General features: G+C 27.3%; 1 protein-coding gene across 2 annotated transcripts in view; it reads right to left on the bottom strand.

Annotated features, from left to right (window-relative positions):
* LOC107451248 (ATP-dependent RNA helicase DDX42) overlaps positions 1 to 23320 on the bottom strand; it is a 38468-nt gene extending 15148 nt beyond the window's left edge. The window contains exons 1-12 of one of the 2 annotated variants that reach the window (XM_016067287.2): positions 23140 to 23320; positions 21795 to 22016; positions 18674 to 18836; positions 15936 to 15991; positions 12239 to 12392; positions 9480 to 9740; positions 9045 to 9152; positions 6589 to 6657; positions 4750 to 4878; positions 3245 to 3344; positions 3016 to 3063; positions 1453 to 1644 (exon numbers count right to left, since the gene is read on the bottom strand). In XM_016067287.2, coding sequence (XP_015922773.1) covers positions 1453 to 1644; positions 3016 to 3063; positions 3245 to 3344; positions 4750 to 4878; positions 6589 to 6657; positions 9045 to 9152; positions 9480 to 9740; positions 12239 to 12392; positions 15936 to 15991; positions 18674 to 18836; positions 21795 to 22012 — 1498 coding nt within the window. In that variant the 5' untranslated portion in view covers positions 22013 to 22016; positions 23140 to 23320. Of the gene's footprint in view, positions 1 to 1452; positions 1645 to 3015; positions 3064 to 3244; positions 3345 to 4749; positions 4879 to 6588; positions 6658 to 9044; positions 9153 to 9479; positions 9741 to 12238; positions 12393 to 15935; positions 15992 to 18673; positions 18837 to 21794; positions 22017 to 23127 lie in introns of both variants that reach the window. The other variant, XM_087152494.1, reaches the window with a different exon arrangement.
* Between the last annotated feature and the right edge of the window lie 2113 nt (positions 23321 to 25433).

The following is a 25433-nucleotide window of genomic DNA, read 5'->3' as shown; positions in this document are numbered from 1 at the left end:
TAAACAAACATTTCTTCATTTTCCCCTCTCTTAAAAAAAAAGAAAGAAAAATAGTTTTTTGACAATTTTTTTTTCTTTTGAGCTTCTAGTGATTTATGCTTTGAACTCATAAATGAACAGAAAGGGGAAGAAAAGATCTACCAAGACCATCAAGCAAGTGACAGTTAGTGACGCTCCTCGTGTTTTCAGAACAGCACAACTGAGTCCCCTCCTCCCTTCTTTCCTGTGCTGGCTAGTAAAAGAGGCATTTCCTGGAACCTTTTTATTAGTGTTAGGGAAAGAAGAAATACTATGAAAAAGGGTAAACACAGCAAACGTTAACGTGGAGGGAGACTCACTTTCAGTCACACAAGAAAAAATAAAGAGAACCCAATCAGCATGCCACGCCTTTATGCTTGATTGATAGCCAATGATGGGAGAGAAAATAAGAATTTGTCACTTCCCTGCCCTCAAGAAGGCCAAATAAGGAGGAAGTGAATTTTTCTCCCCCACCTTAATAAATGACGGGAATTTCCCCTTCTTGCTTGAAGATTCAAAATGGCGGAGAGAGCAATTAATATTTTCATAACTGTTGATTTTTTTCTTCTATAAAATATAGCAATAATTTTTTTCCTAATATTTTGTTATTCATTGATTAGATATCATTCTAATACTAAAACATTATTGCCTGAAAAAGAATGTTTATTTATTTTTTTGCTTCTTAGATTCAGATCGTTTTAAGCTTTGTTTACCTTGGGGGTCTATTATACGGAAAAATCTAATATCCGGACTTCCAAAAGTCCCACCAATTCTGGATACGCGACTTTCCACTGTGTATGTTTTACAACTAATTTATAATATACCTATTAGAAATAAAACCAAGTGATTAGACAGCTAAATAATACGAAAACAAATTTTAAAGACAGAAGAAAGACATAAAAATGATCTTTCTTTAAATCAATGACAAAAACAAATAAAAACAGGAATCCAAAAATATACACATTTTCCATCCATTTATCTATGTGCAAATCATGCTGCGTCATCTTCAAATCCTAAAGTTGTACATTTCCAAAAAAAAAAAAAGATAATAATAAAGTTGACCCTTTTAAGGAATGATTTGCATATTTATTTTCCTCTCTTTCCTGTAGCAGAGGAAGAAGAAAAGGGAAGGGAAATCATATCTAAAAACTTGAAGACGTCAATGATTTAAGAGGCTTTTGTGGCGGAGGGACATTCCTCAACTGGTGGAGGGGGAGAAGGTTCCTCGCGCTATGTTACCGTTACTTCTCACCTGAGTCAGAAATAATGGTAACATAGCATGAGGAACCTTGCTACCTGAATTATATTTTATTCGTCCAATTTTTCAATTAGATTTTTTACAAACTTCATTCATAAAACCTGATTTTTTAAAAATTAATATTGGTCAAAAACATACAGTTACAATACGTCAAACACTGATAAAAAGATTCTTACACGACAGAAGTTCGACCAATTTACTAGTGAGCCAAACCCATTTTGCAGGACCTGCTGGCATGACAAGGACAATTTGTGTGACATCTTCATTTGCTTCTCCAAGCTCCCCTTGAACAATCCTAACTGGATCAGTAAGAACATCACGAGCTAACCTCTCAATTTTCTTCTTAAATGTTGCACTAAACATCAATGCTACACAAAGGGATGAATATAATCTTTAATAACTCACAATTACATAATAAACACAAAATGTCTATATGGACCTGATTTAATTTTCATACAAAATGTAATCTTTATGGTTTAATGTTTTTAAAATACATAATTCAGGTGATTCTAAATGATAAAATAACTCACAATTACATAATAAATACAAAATGTTTATATAAATTTGGTGCTGATTTAATTTTCATAATGAAATACAAACTTCGTGGTTTAATGTTTTTAAAATACATAATTCAGGTGATAAATAATTTCCATTCAAGATATAGAATCAGTGAATATGTAGTTATGAAATTTTAAGATTATCTATAACATTTTGCAATAAGATTTAGCAATTGTGATCCAAATACAATATACAATTTGAATATACATGTTATACTTGCATTATTTAAAGTAATAAGCAGTTTAAGTTTTTCTCTTAAATATAAATTTTTTCCAAATTTAATTAACTTGTCTGGGTAGTTGGAATTTGAAATTGTAATTATAATGTCATGTTAAATAAGTAAAATGTAGCTTTATTATGTAAAGAAACAACTGAATAAACCGCTTCTAAACAGAATGCATAAGCTTTTTATCCTACTGTCCTCATAAAAAAGCACTTAATGAGAAGTCATTCAATAAAGAAGTTCCTTTTGAAACAATTTCTTTCTACTGGTTTTAATTGTTATCAAAAGGAATTTTTGTTTCAATAAAAGCAGTTTTTTTTAAAAAATAAATAGATAAATAAAAATCATTCATCAAATTTTTTAAGAGTTTTCACAAATTTCTAAATTCTGAAAAATGATTCTTGAATAAATCTGCCTTTTTTTTCCTCATCTTTTTTTTTTTTTTTTTTTTTTTTTCAAATGTATGTTTAATATTTCATTTTTTTTTTTTTTGTATTCTCCTGGAAATATAATTATCCTTTAAAAACACGAAATTTTGTATTTTTATGTTACTACAAACAAATACAAAAACATTTGAAAGAGAAAAAGAACTCAAAGAAAGTGATTTTATTTTGCGTTCACAAAAAGTTAAATTCGTAGGCATAACCAATAATAGTTTACTTATTTTGGCACTAAATTAAAAAATAAAATTTCTGCAAATTCCAGGTAGTCAAAGTAACCTTATTGACCCTTAGAAATGATATATATATATATATATATATATATATATATATATATATATATATATATATAAGAGTTACGTGGCAACTTTGACGATTAATTAACTGATGTGGCAATTAATTAACTCTAACTACTTAAGTAAAACTAAGTACAAAATTTAATTTTATACAAAAGTGAAAAGAACAAAACAGAAATGAAAAACTTATATAAGAAAGTAAAATGTCATAAGAATTCATACTTTGACGATCTGGACGTACATGGTCACAAATAGAACGAACCTGAGGCTCTGCAAAAGAAAAAGATACATTCTTTAGAAATGTATGTAAAATTTTCAGTAAAACATTTAATAGAAAAAGAATGTGACTCCCAAATTGTCAACAACCTCAACACACAATTGAATAAAAATAATTTTTTGTCAGCTTTGATAAATTAGATAGAATTGATTACAAAAATAAGCAATTACACACCAAATCCCATGTCAAACATTCTGTCTGCTTCATCAAGTACAAGAAATGTGACTCGCTTTAGATTTGTAGACTTAGCCTTTATATGATCAATCATTCTACCCTGAAAACAATTTTATCTGCATAAAACATAGTTTTGGATCACACTAAATCTTTTATGAAAGAATTATTCAAAAATTATGGCAATGATTATTATAAACTGATTAAGAAAAATATGTAACAGAAGTTTTTCACAGTAATCATAAATAATGAGGGTAAATTATTTATCAGTTGATTTTGAGTTGTTAAGCTACTAACTATAAAAAATGAAACAAAAAACAATAATACATTTCCACCTATGATAGGTACATTACTTACACATGCTAAATTATGAAATTATGTTAGAACAGTATTTCAAACAGCTAACAAGAGCAGTATGCTGCAACATTCAGTTTTTAAATATTTGATGCAACAATTTCAATTAATAAATTAAAAAGAAAAGAAAAGAAAAAGCAAACTTAAATACAATACGAAGAATAGTTGGTAGCATCACTTATTAAGAAATACATATAATTAAAAATAATTAAGAAAATTAAACTAGTTTTACTGTATTAACAAAAGTGATAAATAATCTACATGTTTGCCGCAAAAAGAACAAAGGTTTTTACTGAATATTAAAATTAGTAGATTAAAAATTAAACAATGCTTTATTTTAATAAGTATTCGATAACAGAATAATTGTTAATAACGTGACTTGCTTTTTTATGTTAATATAAAAGCTTTAATTTTATATCATAAAAATTAGTTAACTTTAAAATATGAGAAGACATTTGTTTGAGATGCTTGTTTTTTCTAAAATAATTTTTTTTTTTCAAATTTAACTTCCAATTCTAAAAGTAAATCATTGATAGCATTGTCTTTAGTGCACTCTGACTGCTACATGAGGTTGTATCATCAAAAAAAAGGTCTCTAAATAGGAGCCTCACACAAATATTTTGAATACAATTTAATCTACTTTTTTGTTTTGTTAAATTTTTTATTTTAATATTTTTTTTTGTGTTTATTATTTGACCTTTTCTGCATTTGGTGCAGATGTTTGCTCAGTCACTGAGAGAGGTTTTGATGGTCTCCCCTGAAGGCTTTCTTCTACACATAATCTATGGGGAAAATTCCATGCCTCCCAAAAGTGGTCGTAAATACAGGCGGTCGTTACATAGAGGTAATCTTTCCTGGAGGCTTCACTGTCTCACACATTTTGATAAATTTTAACGGTGGTGAGTGCCCTTTCAAAACTCAAACTGCCCTTTCCTGTGAGGAAGCACGCTGCCCTTTTTTATTCCCACGGAAAACTCTAAGAATATATGCGGTATTCATCATTATTCTGAGTAAAACGTAACTATATCTCCTTAGCAGAAAAAAAAATGGAAAGGAAACAGAAAATTGTCTCAGAAGGATGGTGAAAAAAAGAATTGTTCTATAAAGAACAGAGTTATTCAATAAATATTATATTTACATAAAAACATAATTACCGGAGTGGCAACAACAATTTCTGCTCCTTCCTGAAGAGCTTTTGTTTGTTCCCATTTACTTCCTCCTCCAAAACAGCAGACAACATTGATTCCATACACTTTACCAAATCTTTTGGCTTCCGTGTAAATCTAAATAAAATAAAAAAGTTCAGAATCCTTTTTTTTTTTTTTTTTGCAAGATATTTTTTAGGAATTAGGAAATTTTTCTATTGGTCAATTGTATCATTTTTAACAGAGTGTAAAACATTTTTAAGAGTTGCAGCCTTCTAAGCTATTTCCAAAATTAAGAATTTCGAACCATTAAAAAACTGCTCAGCATCTGGCTTGCACCGACCACAATGCTGACACAAAATATCCTCAATGGTAGACAGTACATGGGAAAGAGTCCTTTTGCCAACAGCTTAATGTGGGAGGTTTTTAGTGGTTTTCCTTTCCATGTAACGCAAATGCGGGTTAGGTCCATCAAAAAGTCCTCAACAAAGGCGAATTTCTCCCAATACTTGATCTAGGAGATCTCTTGTCTTCTGGATTTTGTTCAAAATTACTAGGCTACAGAGTTGAACACTAGTAGCCTTAAACCCTAAATTTTAATAATTCCATATTTATTAAAATATAATTATAATAAAATGCATATGGAGTGCAGTTTTGACTAAAGCCTTGCCGACAGTTTTTTAACCGTAATTGGTAATATTTAGTCTCCCTGTGTCAGCAATCGGATTTGCACTAAATTGTATCTAAATAATACATTTATTTTTTAAAACTTTTCTTATAAATAATAGAAAAATAAGTCAATCAATGAAGCAAATGATACAGGCATAAGTAGTGTTAATTGAAAACAAACTATATAGTATCTAAGCTGAAGCAATAAAAAAACTAAACTATAATTTACTAAGGCAGTACTTTCAGAATAAGACAGACAAGGGTGTTTCTTAGCATTTACAATTTTCAGAATAAAAACAAAAATTTTGAAAGTTAAAATTCGTTTTCCATTAATTTTCCAAACATTTTAAGCAATATATAGAAATTAAAAATAAATAAACAAATAGTGGCAATGGTAAATAAATTATGAGGATGGTACATTATTTTAGATCTTATATATCCAACATTGGCAACTCATAAGTTTTGCAACAACCCGATGACAACGCATGGAGTTATTGTAAACATTTATGATTTCTTACTAATATACCATCACTCAAAACAGTTTACCCAACATACAATGCAATCCCTTCATTTAAGAACTATAAACTAAATCATAAAAGAATTAAAATAATTTTTCACATTTAGTATGCAGAACCTCTTCTTGCATCGTAATCTTTCACAAAAGTACATTTATTGTGCTTAAATGAAAGGATTACAATTCAAACCTTTGATTTAAGCACAATCAACTAAATGAAAGAAAAAAAAACTTGATTTTTCAAATTTTTTTAGATAAGAAATTCTATTACTACTTTAACTGGTAACCCCAAATTCAGTTTGCCAGTTTGGGTTACAATCTGGCAGTTTTGCAACACAGAAAACCAGTTTTTCATCACGTTAACCCATTGACGATTCAGCGCGTAAACAGTCATATTTTTACCTGCAGTCTTCTCCGCATAACAAAACCTGCTTTTCCATGTTCTTCTATAGAGATGTAGTGTATAGGGGAGAAACATTCTCCCTATTTCACCCTTTTGCTAAACTACCAGTGGGTTAATCAATATCAGAACTGATCTTGGAAGCAATTTTATTGTACTAACTATGTCAAATAATAATTAACTAATAGCTTATATGCAAATCGAACTGAAAAATATCAGTCTCAAAAATACCCAGAGAAAAAAAAAGTAAAATAATTCATAATACCTGCTGTGACAATTCTCTTGTAGGAGCTAAAATTAAACCTATAGGACCATCTCCAGGTTCTAGTTCTTTCTAAAAAAAAAAATAAAAAAATTAATTATTTTTCATAATATGTAATAGAGATAATTATCAATTTTAAAACAGCTTACGACTCTATTACTAGTTAACCTCATAAAAATGACCCTAAAAGATGCCAAATATCAAATAAAATTTAAGTCTGAACTATCAAAGTATTTTCCATAAAGAGAAGTTTAAGACAAGGAGACACCCTCTCTTGTATGCTATTTAACATTGTATTGGTAAAAGCAAATAAAGATGCCAATATATACTAGATATAAGATTATCCAAAAGTCTGACCATTATCGGCTTATCTAGGTGATATTGATTGAATAGGATGTACCAAACAGGCTGTCTTAGAGGCCTTTACCAGGCTTGAGGCTTCTGCTAAAACATTAGGTTTAATTATTAATGAGGATAAGGTCAAATGTATGGCAGTCAATAATCGAAATTTTGAGGTTTTATCTCTCGTGACTAATGATTATTGAAGGTGTCAGTCATTTAAAACAGGATTCCAACTCAATTCAAACTTTGATTCTCTTACTTGTAATGCCAAGTATTAGATTTTCTGCATAAATTCATTTCAGTTTGTCTAAAATGTGAAATTTTTACAATAAATAATTGTAATAGACGTTAGAATTATTTAACTCGAAATAACTGAGTACTGTTACTGACAATTTTAAGACAGGTTATTTTCCAGGTTTAATATAGGAATTTTCCATGTTTTTGTAAAAAAAAATTGCCACTTCCCCTGACTATTCCCCGATTTTTGGAGTTAAAATAAAATTCCCAGACAATTCCAGGTTTTCCCTGTCCTCTCTGACCCGTGGGAACCCTGTTAAAATACCTAGAAACAATTGTTAATAATAACAAAATAGAAATTAATAACAGGATAACAAAGGCTAATAGGTGTTATTTTGGGTTGAGAAACCAACTGAAATCAAAGCTCATAACTATATCAATCAATCCATCATAACTAAAATTAATTTATCATAATTCTCTCCCTGGATTTCTTTATGGCAGAAAATACTGGCCTTTAAATAAAACTGAGGAAAATAAACTATTAATATTTAAAAGAAAAATACTTAGAGCCATCTTCAGAACTGTTGAAGAAAATAGTGTTTGGCAAATTCAGTACAATTATGAATTATACAGAAAATTTAAGCAACCAAACATAATTTCAGTTATTAAATCCTATAGAATAAGATGGGGGAGGCACATCTATGGAAGGGATGATGGTAACACAGTTAAGAAGCTGACTTTAGAAAAATTTACAGTCAACCGGAAAAAAGGAAGACCAAACACCAGATGAACTTATTTTGTGGAAAAACATCTCAAAGCCAAGGGAATCAACGAAGTGGAGAAACCTAGCTAGTAAGAGAGTTGGGGTGGTTCTGGCCTGTATTAGGCTGTCTTGCTGATGGAAAAAGAAGAATAGCGATAATAAATTTTATCCCATTATATAAATTCTGCTACACTGCCAACGACAACAGAACTGGAGATTTTCTTTAATAAATTCAAATGTTATTTACAAAACTATATCAATTAAAACTACTACATTGACCAGCAGTAATGCTCTAAAATGGAACATCTTCTAAACATATACTTAATTCATAACGATTTAAAATTAATAATAAATATAACTAAATCAAATTTATTCTTTTTTAAACAGAAAAGTTAAATTTAAAGATATCTTACTGCAGTAGAAGTAGTCAAAATCCACCTTTAAAAAAAAGCATCCCCCCCCCCTGATATTTAAAACAATTTTTTATGTATATATAGATTAGTATTGTTGGATTAAAAGCTTTAGTGTTGTAACACAAATACATAAAATATCAAGTTATAAAAAATACAAAAATAAACTGGATAATTTCTTAAAAATTTAAAGACAGGTATAAGCTTTAACTAAATAAAAAAGAGAGAGAAGACGAAAAAGTGTGTAACTACCACAAATTAACTATTAATTGCTATTGTATGATATTTTTTTCATTAAAATTGCAAAAGTAAAAAAAAAAAATTGTATTTGTAAAAATCATTTTATTGCATAAAAAGCAATACAAAGATTAAAAAAATTTTAATAATAAACAATTCATTCCCTTCCTCATAATAAAATAGTCAATCATTTTAGATCAAAGAATTTTTATTCAACACACAAATTGTATGTTAAAACCAAAGCAAAATACAAATCTTATTAAAAATATATATTGCAAAAGAGAATAAATAAATAAAAATTAAAAAGAATTTTTAAAAAAAACTTGCATACTATTGGTAATTACCTGTATAAATGTAACTACTGACAATAGCATAATAATAGATTTAATCAATTTGTCACAGTAATAAATATTTGACTTAAGCTATTTTTACTAGCAGAGTAAAATAAATACAATAAATTTTCAACATACTTGATCCATTATGTGCACTAGCATAGGCCATAAAAATGCAGCAGTTTTACCAGATCCTGTCTTGGCAATACCAATTACATCACGACCTGCTAGAGCAGCAGGTATTCCCTAAAATTAGGATAAAAATTTTTAAGTTCTGACAAACACATTTTTGAAATCAATTTTAAAACAAAAAAATAAAATGGAGAATTTAAAACAGCTGTACAATTTATTATGCTTGCAAAAATTCAATTTACAGTACAGCATAAATTATTCATATCTATTGAATAACACAGATCTTATGTATTTTCAAATGTAATGTAAAATTATCATATTTTTAAGTTTTTGAACTCACAGAACTCTGAATTAGTTTTACATTTGAATATAGGCTTCATATTAAATATGTATACAATTTTCATTGTTTATGAATTAGGCACAGAAAATACATTTTCTAACCTGAGCTTGTATAGGAGTAGGTTGAGTATATTCTGATTTTCGAATGGCCTTTATTAAGCTTTCATCAAACCCGAAATGAGCAAAACTGGCAACAAGCTTGGGAGGAGCGGGACCAGTAACTTTGATTCCCATTTTATTCCGTAATTCCTCGACTTCATTCGGCAATAACTTAGCAATTTCTTCATGTTCTTCATAAAAGTTTTTCTCATAACTTTCATACTGTATTTCAGAGTGGTCAATCTTAGGCAAAGGATCAATGTACTAAAAATAAAAACAACTCTTATAAATTCTAAAATTAATTTTAAAGAAAAAAATAAAAGAAAAACAACACTACAATATTTAACATGATATAATATATTCCTTTTGAAGCAATGTATTGAAACAGTTTTTTCAAATCATAAGAAGGAAAGAAATTAAGAATTATTCAATAATCATCAGATTTATTTTTCAGTTTTGAAGACAAAAATTAGAATATGCATTTCTTTCTCTATCTTAACAATGTATTTCAGCAATCAATTATAGTTTATTTAACCTTTATTATCCTCTTAATATTTGTGTACAATATTTAAATAACAGTCTTGTGAAAATTAAGGCCTCAAACTAAGCTTTCAATTTTGTTCATTTATTTAATTCATAACAAACAGAACTTGGATTACATATAAATATAAAACTTGGTTACATATAAAACTTGGAACTTTCTAAATGTATTTTCATACATTTAAAAAATTCCAATATCCAATTAAGCATGTAAGTTAAGAAGATTATAACATGCTTACATATAATAGCATGCATAAAACAAATCATACATGAATTAAAAAGATGAAGCATCGATAAATAAATAAATGTAACATTAATGTGACTAGAGTTTCAAAATTAAGAATCAGGACATAAAAACAACTGAAGGAGGGGAGCAATTTTTTCCTCCAAAAAAATATATGACTGAACAGAAGAATTTCAGATTTCATACAAAAAAAAAAAAAAAAATTTCATGAGGCGCCCATCATCCTTCTCCTACGTATTTTCGAAAAGATAGAAATTACTTTTAAATTTTGAAATAACAGTATGGCTAACAAATTAGCAACAATATCTAGAAATACCAATGAAAAACTTAAGTTGAAAAATACTTTAAAAGTAATAATATTACAAAATTTGACAACTTTCAACAAGTGCAAAAAAATCAATAGGAGTTTTTATTAGAGTATCAATCAGTCATACCAGTTGCTTTGAAAAAAATTTTCATAACAAATTTTCATAACCTCTCAAAAAATCTGAAAACTCCCAGCATGACTAGGAAAATTAATCTTAATTAGAATTTAAACCAAACTCAGTGGCATGACAGCTCATAGAGGGCCAAGGCCTACTGTGCCCATCTCAGTTTTCTTGACCTTGGGCTCTGGGGTGCAAGAGCAGATGTTCCGGATAGGTGGTCAGCCGAATGCGGAACCCCCAGTGTTTAGTTCTCAAGCATGCTCGGTACTCATTTATCGACCCATCATCGAAAGGCTGAGTCGACCTTGCCCGGACCGAGGATTGAATCCAGGACCTATAGAACGGCACCGCGAGGCGCTACCACTCAGCCACCGGGTGTCCTTAATTAGTATTTAACATTTTAATAGACAGTTGAGTTTCTTTAATGCTAAATCTAGTTTTTTTTTAAATTTATTTTTTGTACTTTCCTTGTCTGGTGTAACTTATAAGTAAAAGTGGACAGGAAATTAATTGAAAATTTGGGATATTCTAGCAAGCTAAGTGAGGCAAAAAACAGGAACGCCACACCAAATGCAAGCCACATTAATAACCTGTGCAAATCATCAATTTTAAATCAACTTAATGTACATTTTTCAATAAGTTACCTTCATTATATACAGTCAAACCCGGCTATAGTGATCCTTCAAGGGACCGAAATTTCGGTTCACTATATCCGTACTGCAAACAATTTTAACTTATTTTTCTGAACTGCTCCCTTTTATTACACATTATTTAAATAAATGACCCATAAAAAGAAATACAAAAATTATTAAAAAACAATATGCAGTAACAAAAAATGTGTAAACCTTTATTTTTATTACTCTTCGTTTTGCTTACAAAAAATTTAAGGATGGGAAACTGAGATAGAAGAAGCAAACAAGAAAAAAGGTTTATGGCTACAATTCACTCAATAGATGGCTTTAAAAATCGGTATATGTATTTTACGTAGAAATTTCAAAATTACAAAAAAAATTCAGGAAAAAAAATCTGTCGAAGACAGAAAAAAGTTCATAATATCCAATTTCCTTTCTTCTTTTATTTCACTATATCCACAAAAAATAATATTGTATGTGTATAGCAAGGCACGGGAGCGAACATTTCGTTCACTATATCCGAGAGTTCACTATAAACCATGTTCACTATAACAGGGTTTGACTTTATAATATTAACAAAATTAACATATTATTAATGTATGTTACCTTTAATGCCTATCATATGCAAATTAACAAACATCATCATAAATCAATGAAGTTATAAATAAAACAATTGAAATAAAAAACTTTATTTATATTTTCACCAATTTATTACTATCAAAGTTTAAATCTAAATCACATTTTTAATCTAAATCATCTTAAATTTATTACTTGCGTCATCACTTGTTATTTTATTACTTGTATTTAAAGCTTGAAATATTTTACTTGAAAAAAGTTTTATTTTATTAACAATACTTGTTAGACAAAATAGATTTTTTTTTCTCAAGATTTTAATGTTATGAAATAAAAATGTTTTACTTTTGATTTAGCAGGAGCAATAGGATTTCCATCTTCATCATATTCAAGTTCACCTTCACTATCTTCTTTTTCAAGGCCAGCGAGAGGATTTTCTTCAATGTATCGGTAGTATGATTCTTCGTCATCCTCATTTTCAATATCTTCTCGGATACCTCTGCCAGAAAATATCAGATATTATGACATACGGCACTCATTTTTTCTTTTTTAATTTGAATTAGGTTACAAAAATTAATGCTAAAATATAATTTAAAATATATATTTTTTAAGGCTTTAATTTTTTACAAAAACTTAACTTTTTCCTTTATATCTTTTCATATGTTTAGATTAATAAATAAACAATAATAATAAACTTATATCTCCTGAAATAAAAAACTAACTCTATCTGACAAATAAGGCTGTCTATGGGCTGAAAAGATTTATTAAATCTGGGTTTCTTTCTAGAAAAACAAAGTTCTTAATTTACAAAACTCTTGTCAGGCTGGTCTTGATATATGCTTCTGAAGCTTAGACAATGTAAAAAATGGAGGTAAATTATATCGGAATATTTGTGAGAAATATTTTGAGGAGTATACTTGGTGGTGAAGATTTAACTTAGAACCATACCAGATTTATAAACAACCTGATATTATTAAATACATAAAAATAAACAGAATGAATTGGATGGCCCATATAATTTTAATGAGTGATGACAATACAATGAAAAAGATATTGCTAGACCCACGGGAACAAGAAAATGGGGAAGGCCGCCGTTGAGATGGGTTAGCTCGGTGGAGTCTGATTTTCTTGCAATTAATGAAAAGAATTGGAGATCAAAGATAAATCGGAAGTCGTTATGGAGAAATCTTCAGAGGAAGGCATTAATCTACATTGGGCTGTCTGGCCAACTATGATGATGATGAATAAACTTAGGAAGATATTTTAAGTTGAGATAAGCCTTTTAAGAAAATACAAAAAAAAAATCATTCATTTGAAAACTAATTATACTTCAAAAAATAATCAAGGTTCAATAGAACCTGGGTTGTTTTATGAAAAGACCCTCCTGGATATAAGTGGATTTTTTTTTCAAATATATTCTATGTGCATACTTACATATAATGAAGACAAGAACTAGATTAGACATAGTACATACTAAAAATATTGTTTGATTATTACCAAAGGGATTGATAAAAGAAATGGTTACGAGAATATGTTTCAGTCATTTTTACGTTTACTAAATGTATAATGAATTGCATAATGATGAAGTTACTGAAATGATTCTTTGCAAAAATGTAAACCATAATATGTTACACGATTAGTTTTAAATTATAAACACATAATTTGAGGTTAAGAATAGAATTTCTAAAAGTATTGTATACATTCAGGAATTGAATTGCATACATCTTTTTGTAACACATGGTATGTTTATTTGTATTTTTCAACATATGAATTCTATAAACATCTTACTATAAACAAAAAATTCTAAATTTTTATCTTTACGATACTTTTTGCTTTTGGAATGAATTAATAAAAGATAATAAAATTTAAACACTTGTTTTGTAAGCATTCCAAGTAAAGCAATTTAAAATTTTAATAGAGATGCAGAAATGCTCAGTCAGTTTCACTAACAATTATGTATGAATGAACAATCAATATCTGGGTTATCTTCTTAATTCGTTAACTTTTGCACCTTGAAGCAATATTTCTCATTAAAATATTTATTTTCATTATATAATGGTATGCTTTGCTTAAAATAATCACAGGGAGTAGACAAAATATGCATCAGACATATTTTGTACTGAAATTATATATATTTCTTTTAAATAATTTATATATACTTAAATTGTCAATACTATTTCGTATTCCTCACACACATATCTGAACTTAAGTAATTTACTATATTATGAAAGTGTTACAGAAATAAATTCATACATATTTTAATTTAGATAGTGTAGTCTACTTAAGCATTTATAATTAATATTTTTAAAATAAATTGTATTTTTGGTTCAACACGCTTTGCAAGTGGTTACACAAAGAAAATTACGAATTAAAAAATTTGTAGTTTTAGTTTCAATAACTCAGTGGCATTTGTTAATTTCAGATAAATCGCTTAAATGTAGGTCATAAAAAAATCAAGAATAAAACTTCTATATGAGTTAACTGAAATTTTATTGGGTTATTTGGATGAAAAGTTTTATTGGTTGCAGGCACAAGGTATACATTTAAAAAATGCCACCAAAACAAATTTCTACCTATTTTTAAACCATAAATAACTTAGATGAAATATACAAATTGTATTTTAAACTAACAATATCTATCATATTTCTAAATTACTATAGAGCAAATGGTCTAGTAAAGAAAAAATTTGTCTTAAAATTTTTCCAGTAAATTATAATTAATTGTTTCTCTTTGTAATTATCGCCCACATGCACAAAAACGCATTTTAAAAACAAGAGTTTTGATTTTAACTTATTATGTGTTTGCTTAAAAAATATAGTCTTACTTAAGGTAATATAAAAATATAAATGATAGAAAAGTGATTCTTACGATGGAATTCTTATGAAAATTCTTAACGTTTCTTCAAAATTTTAGATATAATCAATTTTCTTACAGAATATTATTAAAAATGTTTACTTATATTAACTTAATAATTATTTATTCATAGAAAAAAATTACATTTTTTTTATGTGTTTTGAGAGCATATAAGTGAGAGGACAGTAATTACATTTTCCATTTACAATTTAAAACTATTACTAAATTTTTATTTTTGAAGTTTTTCATTGCTGATCTTTGATACTTGTAGTTTTTATACTTGTAGTTTTTATACTTGAAAACTTGTAGTTTTTATGTAAAAATTATAAACATTAAGTTAATTATGAGACGAATTTTTCCTAATTGTCTTAAGCAAAAGTTAACATCAAGAGAAAATCACCCATCTAAAGTTCACCCATCTACACATATACCATTATTTCAATATTTTCATAATATGATCTTTCTTTAGTAATTAACAAATTTTTACCAAATAAAATACAAGCAAACAAAAATAAGATTTGCATTTTTAATACTCATTAAAATGTAAAATATAAACTAATATCTAAGTGTCATAACAATTTCACTAAACTAAAAATTTTAAAAATCAGAAAGTCTTTCTTTATATCTTTTTTTAAAATATTTAAACTTTAAAGAAAATTTTTCTGCTACAGATTATAAAATCCATTAAGTAATTTTACCGTTTCAACTGAACGAATCAAAAATTAAAAAATATTCTTTTTTGTTGAGCTATCATAAGAGAAACAATGAATTGATATTTTCAAATAACAACTTGGTTTGATAGTTGCAAAAAAGGAAAAAAAATTGATAAAAAATGATAAAATATTACTAAAAAATAAATAAATTCAAAAAATCAAAAATTAAGAAAAAAAAATTCTTGGTAGATATAAAGATTAGTTTTTCACAAGAGGGTTTATCTGGAAAAACATTCTGGGTTTTCCTGAGCTGTACCCACCTTGGAGAACCCTGTAAATAATGCACTTTCATAACCATTTACCATTGTTTACTGATAATGCAGGGTGTAGGGATATATATGTAATTTTTTTTTTTTTAACATCAGTTTATATATTGTGCAAAATTGGAAGAATATAAATTACGTCATAAAATAAAACAGATCATGTTCCATTCATCACAAGCATATAAGAATAAAATATGAGGAAGAAAAACTCACTTGGCCTCTTTTTTCTTCATTTTTTCAGCATGCTCCTTTTCTATAGCAACTTGATTCTAAAATAAAAACATATTTTTTACAGAAATTCAAAATCAAACTTCTTTTCTTCTTTTTTTTTAAGATTCAAAGCAACATATTTTAAAAGTGGTCACTCACAACTGCTTTCTGAGAAAAAATTGTCAGAATAATTAATCTTTATAATGAATAATAGGTTACATTTAAAAATATTATGAATAATTTTTTCCACTCATAATTAAAACCTATTAACTAAAAATGAAAGTAGAATGTTCCAGGTTCTATCAACTATCTTATGGGTCTTTTTTTTCCATTTGAAGAACAGAAGCAGGATTTAATAGTTACAATCATACATGGCCAAATTTTCAGTTTAATTACTTGTAACTCATTTTTAGGCTCCTCCTAAAAAGTGAGTTAACCGCCCACCATGGTGTCTCAGTCCATCTCCGTGTGAGTGTCATCAGCAAATGTTCTTATGTTCTTGCAGAAGATATTTCTTAGTAGCCAGTAAGTCATAGAAGGGTGGGAGAAAACTATCAATTCGGATTGGTAGTGGTATCACTTTTCTTTTGATAGGGTTTTACTTCCTTAAATAGTTTTGTTTAAACAAACAATTTGATGAATCTTTGATGCCTTATTGATGTATTTTGACTTACGCTACGCCCATTAAAAAAAAAAAAAAAAAAAGACTTTTTTTAAAAATAATATACACACAGCCTTGTACCAATAAGCATAGGTTGAGGTTCCCTGTTCATCTTATATAATTTAGTTTGAGACAAAGAGCGGGGGAAGAATACCTCGTAGACTTAATCATTTTAAGAAAAGGTACAAAAACTTATTGTTTTAGATTTGAAAAATGCTTTAATCCATTTATTTTATTTTAACCCCTTAACGATCAGCTAATTTTCAAGAAAACGGTCGATCAGTGTTGACATCTAGTTTAAAATAAACTAACTATCTACAATTACCATAAAAATATCCTGGTACTGCCATCTGATGAGCAAAATGAGAAATAAAATGTATTCCAGGCAAAAGAAATGGATCAGTTTTACTCTCATTGGCGCGTTACTACTGAACACTCCAGCCTGTAAATTTCATGGGAGCGAGAAGGAAGGGGTTAAGCAACAGCTTTAGCAACTATATCTGCGTTTTTCTAAATAATTTCTATTTATTTGATGCTACACATTAAACCTTTTACAAATTAAACATTTTTTGGCATTTAAGCTTTAAAATATAAAACCTTTGCTTCATTTAATTAAAATATAGTAAAGCAGTGAAAAAATAATTTTAAGAGTTTTATTATTTATTTGCTTTTAAATAAAAATAATTTTTTCTTCTTCGAATTTTACCACATGAACATTTAGTTCATCATAAGAACAAATTATAAAATAAAACTTTTGTGCTCAATAAGTTTGGATTCAATAGGGAATATTTATATTGCAAATTAAAGAATCATAATTATATTTATTAAAACAGAGAATCATAATTATATTTATAAAATGAAATACTTGAAAATGAATAAATTTTTTTACTTACTTCTTCAAACAAAAAATTTAATATTTATCGAGCTTCTTCAACAAATTAATTTATTACTACAAAATCTGGTAGTGAAAACAAAATTTCTAAAAGTTTCGTAATTTTAAATCTAATATTTTTTTTTAGTTGCAAACACTGAATTTTGATTTTTGGCTTTGTTCCTGGCTATTTTCAATATTCACTATTTCAATAAATTTTGTAACATTTTCATGCATTTTAAAGTTTTACACATTTCAATTACAATTTAATGCATTTTAAATTAAAATTATATTTTTTTAATAAAATTTATGGTAACTTAGAATTTTCAATTTCCTTTTTTTTGTTGTTAAAATTACTTTATACAGTATATTTTGTATACATTATACTGTATATTTTGTTAAAATTAATTATTACTTTTTACTTGCTTTTTTTGCTGGCTAATAATTTGAAGTCCTTAATGTGGGCCCTGAAAATAAAATATCTGTTAACAAATAACAGCATAAATATATAAAACTTTTGACAAACCCTTTTGAAAAAAAAAAAAAATTTATATAATAGTTAAAATAAATTTATATAATATATATATATATATATATATATATATATATATATATATATATATATATATATATATATATATATATATATATATATATATATAGTTACAAGCAAATTTCTTTTTAGTTGACTTTGAGCAACAAATAAAAAGTCCAAATTTAGAGAGATAAGTAAAGAAAATAATGCATTTCTTGTATGGTAAACTATCAGAAAACTTGGCCTAGTAACTTTATTTGTATTATATATTTTTGCGTATTTATTTTAATTTTTATTATATGCACTCAAGTGAAAATCATACCTTTGTATGGCATTCATATAACTTTTAAAAAAAATTTCTTTATTTAAGTAAATCATTCATAGTACTTAAAAAAATTAATTTAAAAATGAAAAAAAAAAATATATATATATATATATTTATAGCATGAATTTTTCCAATTACATTACTAAACCCTGTTGACCTCAACACAGTATTTTCTCAACACAGAAAACACTGTTTTTGAGCATTAATATCCAAAATCGGATATGCATCTCCATTTTATCCAAACATATATTTAACAGTTTTTTTTTTATATGAAAAAAAATTTGAAGAGATTGAAAAGGAAATAAAATATCATTATTTCTCACAAAAATATTAGTAAACATCAACATACATCCAATCCAGCCATAAATGCATCTAAAGGATCTTCTTCACTATCAGAATTGTTTTTAGAATTTTGAAGATCCCAACTTGGACTTCCTGGAGCAGGTATATAAGCAAGAGCATTACTGTTACTACTTGAAGAAGGTTCTTCATCATCTTCTTGTTCAAAGTATCTAGCAACAAATTAGAAAAAAATTGATTTATCAATTTATATTAAATAAAAATAATTAAATCTAAGTTGTAAACATTGAAAAAAAATAAAAAAAATATTGACCTTTCTTAATCAACATATTATGAAAGAATTTTAATTATGTAAAAATTAGAATTATATTTTCATTTTAAATATTTATTATTAATAGTGTAACAATCTACGAAGTCTCTCACATTAGTAGATATCCAGTGGGATTAAATAAATGAAATGCTAATACTTGAGAATACTTTCTTGTTCCTAAAATGAAATTTGATACAGATTATGGATATTAGGTTCATTATGGTAATCTGATTTTAGCATTCTCTCAACGCAGATCAAACAAATTCAAAAAATAGATAAGAATTGTCATGCAGTAAAATTTTTTATAAGTCGATCATACATAATATTTAACCATTGAATTTTTTTTAAATCTTCAGTCATTATTTTATTTAATCACTTGTTTAGTCTTTGCATCTAGTTCTACTTTCCTTTACCTTTAAGTAATTTAGGTCTTTCAGAGGTAGGAATTAAAAAAATTTAGCGACCAGAAATTAAAACATATTGTTAGACATTGACAATTTAAAATTAAAAAAAACTTCAATAAACTTAAATTAAATTAAAAATTATAATCCAGTGAATATGTGGAGTCACAATATCAAGAAATATACTTTATAGAGATAAAAACACAGATCGAAACATGAAAAACAAAAATAAAACAAGATAAAATAAAACAGCATATCATCCCTTTATGCCTAGTTAGTCTGAAAGGACCACAAAAAAATTATTTTATTGGCAGAATTTCTTCGAGCTATCTGCGACAAAACTCTCTAGTACTAATATCTTTCTGCAAGGTACTTTTAATAATAGCAAATATACATGTTACTAATTTAAAATAACAAAAGCACTGTGTTTACAAAAAAAAACTATTTATAATTTTTTTAATTAAACAATAATATTAATATTATTGGTAATATTCTCGCATTTTGTTGGGGGAGGGGGGAAAGCACCAAGTATTTCTTTCTTCGCATTTTGTAAATAATCATCACAATAAAAAATAATTAAAAATGATGAAATCCGTTGTAGTAATTACCACAAAAAGATTGACACTGAAATCAAGTGAATCGGACTCCTCAAAAAGGGGCTACTCAAATGCATGTTTCGTTTTGAGATTAGGCTGTTGTAATAAATAATAATACATAAAAGATATCGGATTTATAAACTATGGAGAAATCAATTGCAATAACAGCCAAAAAATCGAAAGAACCGTAGCCTTAAAAAGTAAATACTCAAAGGCACGATTCGTAGTGTTTTAAATATATTGGGATATTTAAAAACCACATGAAAATCAATAGTAATAACTGCCGAATATACAATCGAAACATTATACTGATTTACGATACAGGGTTCCCACTCTTTTACCATAATTCCTTAGGGGTGAAATCTTAAAGGATTCTCCCTTCTTAGCAAAAATTAAGCACTTTTAAGGACTTTTTTTTAAAAAAATCCCTTTTTTTAAAAAATTAAGGATTTAAATAATAGTACAATAGTTTATCATCGAATATACATATACCACCAGTGACAGTGCTAATTACTTATCTCTCGTGAAAAAAATCAATAAATAAAAAAAATAATAAAAAACAATTTTATTACAATGTAAGCACTGGTATATAATTGTATTAATTAAAAGTGTAATTAATTGTATTAATTGTATAATTGTATTAATTACACCTTAAATCATTCTACTTTTTCTCATCAGGCTTAACTTAATATGTTGTTTTAAATTCATTGAAATAATTATTTTTATGAAAGTTTTAATGGAATAAAAATACAACTATGTTACAAATTAACAACATTTCCCGTTGTTTTCTATTGATATGATACATTTATGATGATATTTGCCTTCAAATAAATAAAGATGTTTTGAGGTGTCACCTCAAATAAAATTAATTGTACAGTACAGAACCCGTTATCCGGAAATCAGAAAACCGGAAAACCAAAAAACCGGAACGAAATTCGATAAATTTTCCCGCAATTTTTTTAAAAAAAATTTTTTTTTTTCCTCATAAGATTTTAGGATTTTTCTTTCTTTTTTGAAAGATGTTTAACTTAAAATCATTTTGGAAATAATCATTAGTGTATTACTTCATCGTTTTTTCTTCTTTTTAAGATTATTCCCCAATTTTTTTTTTTCTTAGTTGGGTTTAACAATGAGAAAAACGGCTTTTTGTAGTGATTCAGAAAACCGGAAAAATCAGTTATCCGGAATAGCGATGGTCCCGATCGTTCCGGATAATCGGTTCCCTACTGTATATAGCATATCAAATATAAATTATGGTTTACAAATATTATTATAAATTAATTTTATGTTAAAAAAAAATTTAAAATGGATAAATTGATAAAAGAGTTATTCAGATATATCTCTTTGCTTACAATGTACCAATATTTTAATGCAACTTTTTGAGATCTCAGAATAACATTTAAAAATATTCTTACACAAATATGACTTATTGCATGGTTGTCATTAGCAAGGTGAAAGGGGAACAGTTGGTATATGTCCCCCCTCTGTAAGTACACCTCAATATTTCAGATGAATAAAGAAAATTTTAATCCATTTAAATTTAACAAAGTTAAAAATGAGAGAGGCGTAAAAGAAATCAATCTTAATGAAAATTTTTAAGACATATATGTTTCCTTATTTATGAAATTTTAAGACTGTGTATTTTAATTATTACTCCTGTGATGCCTTATTGTAATGGTCAACATGCGAGAGAGTGATAGTCAGGTTATAAAGATTTTGCACCTTTTTAAGATAAATTCGGTATTTGACAATAGACAGCAATTTACAAAAGGTGAATAGTTTGACATGTTTTTCTGAATTTGATTTGATTCATTTTAGGTGTAGATTTATAAATAGAAAAAATAAATAGGATAATGAGCTTACTCTTCTTCAGTCTTCGGCCTTTTACGAGGAATACCATAAGTAGCATCAAGGGCAGTTTGAGTAATAGCTTGTAGACCTGTATATCCATGTTTATTTACCATTGGTGGAGGAGGCATTGCTGATAAGGAATGAACTGGCTGATCTTGTTTCTTTCCTCCAAGAGAAAAACCACCAAATCCAAAGCCTCGTGGTTTGCCATCACCTCCTTTATGAAACATTTTACTAAAATCATAATAAAAAAGAATAAATTAAATCAGAAATCATTAACCAGGATTTCACAAAATCATGGTAAAAATCGAATGATTGTTTTCCTAAAAAAAAATCTGTGATTTAAATCAAATGACTTTTTTTAAAAAACAAATCACCAATTTAAAAATTCACAAAGCATTTTAATATAAGATTGTTTTTATTTTCATAGTTTTTAAAATTTCTTATAAATATATAGCTGCGGTAATAAATATCAATTTACGCGATTTCATAAATGGGGGAGATTTCCATATCGTGATCTGTAGCAGAATAATCGCCAAGTCTTGGTAACTTCCAGGCAGCAGTCAATGAGAAACTTTAAAAAAAAATTACAGAAAAGGGACCAACTCGAAAGGTATAACTTGTAGCCCCAACCTCGGCAAACATCTATATGTTTTTTTAATTGCAAGTTTAGAACCTATTTGGCAGCTTGGCGATTGTAGTTGTCGCAACAGATCACAAAACAGAAATATCTCCCATTAATGGGTATGTAATGTGTAAAAATCTATGAACACTTTTGAAATGACACTCTACAAATCTTTTAGATTTTTCAGAATATAAATATGAAAATTTAATATAGTTTTTTATATACATTCTTTTGCATAGGCATTGAATATAGATTTTTTTTTGTGCAGTAATGAAAGTTTTACCGATTCTTAGCTTTGAAACACAATATTTAATAAAATATGTAGTGGTTAGCCCAGGGATACTATTAGCCCAGAGATATTATCCCCCTTATTAGGTCCCTCTTTTTCCTTCAAGTTTCTGCTATTCTATTGTCACCAAAACTAACGATAGTTTTGATGTAGATACGAAACTTTTCCGCCGTAGGGCAACAATTGGATGATCTATAATATAAATTGGTACGATTTTTGTTAATTTATTTCTAAATAAAACGAATCAGCTTTTAATATCATAAATTTCATCCCAGGAACTATATTATTTTGCGCTTAATGTAACTAGATATTAAGTTTAAAGAATCATAAATTTTGACTTAGCAGAGTCATTATATATAAATCTATATACAATGGTTAATTTTTCAATTTTATAAACAAATAACGAAAGTGATATACAGAAAACCACAAACAATTATATTTACCACTTCGACTTCTAAATACAAGTACACTAATCAAACATAGATACTAATTAAAATAATAGATATAAATCAGTTTTTCTAGTCTTTAGGATCTCTAAAAAAACGCTCACTATAAATAAATATACATGAAGTGATGCCAAAAAGCCTAAATTAAAACTTTAACATGGGAAGTTTTCACCGACCTTTTTCTGCCCAAATAAAATCTTGTAAGTTTCAAAAGAGGGACTTATGAGCGATAAAAGCTGAATGCAAACTATTTCTTAGTGAAACCTGTGCTAAGAATTTTAGTTTCGTTTTGAGCGTTTTTTTTTTTTTTTTTTTTTTTTTTTTTTTTTTTTTTTTCTCGTTTTCCTTTCTTAACTCATAAAACTAAAATTGTCAGCTAACTGACAAAATGTAAATAATTCAACTCGTTAAAAAATTATGAATTTTATAAAATAATCTATTTATAAAAATGGAAAAAAATTATTTTTAATTACAGAAAAATAAAAATATTGTAAAATACAAATAAATAAAAAATACCTCAAATGTGAAGTGTTAAATTAAATTTCGTCTCTCCAAGCCTTATTTGTTTTGAATAAAATTCTTCTGACTTATGCTCTAGAAAAGTAATGTGATTCGATACATCTTTTTTTCTTTTTTTTTAAATTATCTGGTATTTTTGACATTGACCTGATGGTTTAGTTAGTGTGTGATGGTTTAATTGATTTAAATAAAATTAATTAATTTTAAAGGGAATCTAATTACTATTTACTGAAGGTTAGAGAAATATCAACTTTGTGATTGTGAATAATTATACAATTTTCGAAGGACAGTATAGCAATGATTCATTGATTAAAGTTGTACATAGCCAAAAATATAAAAATATTGGTATCAAATTTAATATGAATTTCTGTATTTATTTAACAAACTTTAACACAAGAATAAGTACTTTTTAAGCTATATTCTGGTTAATTCTGGATCTAATACGCTATATAAAAGATATTAGAAATCAACAATCCGTAGTGAAAAGTAAAGTTTTTCGTATCCCATTTTTTTTTTTTCTTTAGCAGTATGCTTTAATTTTAAAAATTTAATGATTATTATTTTTTTAACTCATTAACAAAAAAAAATCAAAGTTTTGAAAAGATAAATAACATTCAAAACAGGAAAATATTTTTAGATATTTTTTTTAATTATTCCGTATCAATATGTAGTTTGTAAAATGCATATGAAAATTTTTTTAACCAAGGACATCTAAGAAACAGGTATATTTTACTAGAAGAAGTACGCTTTTGGGTCTGAATTTATAACTTAAAATATCATCTGCACTAAATAAATACCATGTTGGAGCCATTCAGTTTGAATCCTATCCAAGTAGCACATATCTCAAAAACGATATCGTAAAAACTTGGCTTCGAACATTGTACAATATCGTAGCGAAACATTGTACTATATAAAAATGGACCCCTTTTATAACGTTTATTCAATATCGCGAAACAATATTGTTCGATTATTGTAACAAATGTGGGGGAATGTCGATCGAAATCTCTCAGCATTTACAAACGTTGTACATTGTCGACCGACATCGTCAACACGATATTCAAAAAACGAATGCTGTGGATTGCCGACGATAGCCAAAATTACGTTATTTTTGAAACTAAAAATTAGTTTTTGAAAATATTCATGCATATTTGTAACCCGGAAAAAGCTGATAACAAAACCGTTCCAGCTTGCTTAAAATTAAATTATTTGTTATTACCGAAACTTATAGAAATTTAAAGTTTGCAGCTTAGTTTTTTTTTTTTTTTTTCATTGCTTTTATATAAGCTATCTGCTCTTCCCCAGGAAAGACATGCTCATATGTTATAACATTTAATAAGTTTTGGTAGGCAGGTATATTTTACTATTATTCTAGAAATTAGATAGTTTTGTTAAGAGATTTCTTCTCTTTTTCAGGGTACAAGCAGCCATTTATATACTGTGAAATAATTTTAATATTTTAAGTGATTTGTGCAATAATTTTTACAGCATCTATATATTACTACGTAGAATAAAATTGCAAAATGTTTAATTTAAAACGATAGACTATTTTGCTGTGAAGTTTCAGTATATAATCTAAATAAAATAGCATTGTATGGAAAACAGAATTTCTTATCTTCACAGCATCAAGTTGATCAAGTTATTCAGGGTGATTCAGTTTTCTTGTTTTTCCCTGCGCACTGTACAAATCTTAATTTCTGTGTTTCATTAGATTTATTTCTGCAGGGATGGCAAGTTTCTTCTACTTTGGAAAAAACTTACCCAGAAGAATAGGT

Source organism: Parasteatoda tepidariorum, chromosome 9 (genome assembly GCF_982258835.1).
Source record: "Parasteatoda tepidariorum strain Cologne lab strain chromosome 9, Ptep-v5.0, whole genome shotgun sequence".
NCBI lineage: Eukaryota > Metazoa > Arthropoda > Arachnida > Araneae > Theridiidae > Parasteatoda > Parasteatoda tepidariorum.
Note: the sequence above shows the minus strand (reverse complement) of the source record. Positions and strands in the feature narration are given on the sequence as shown.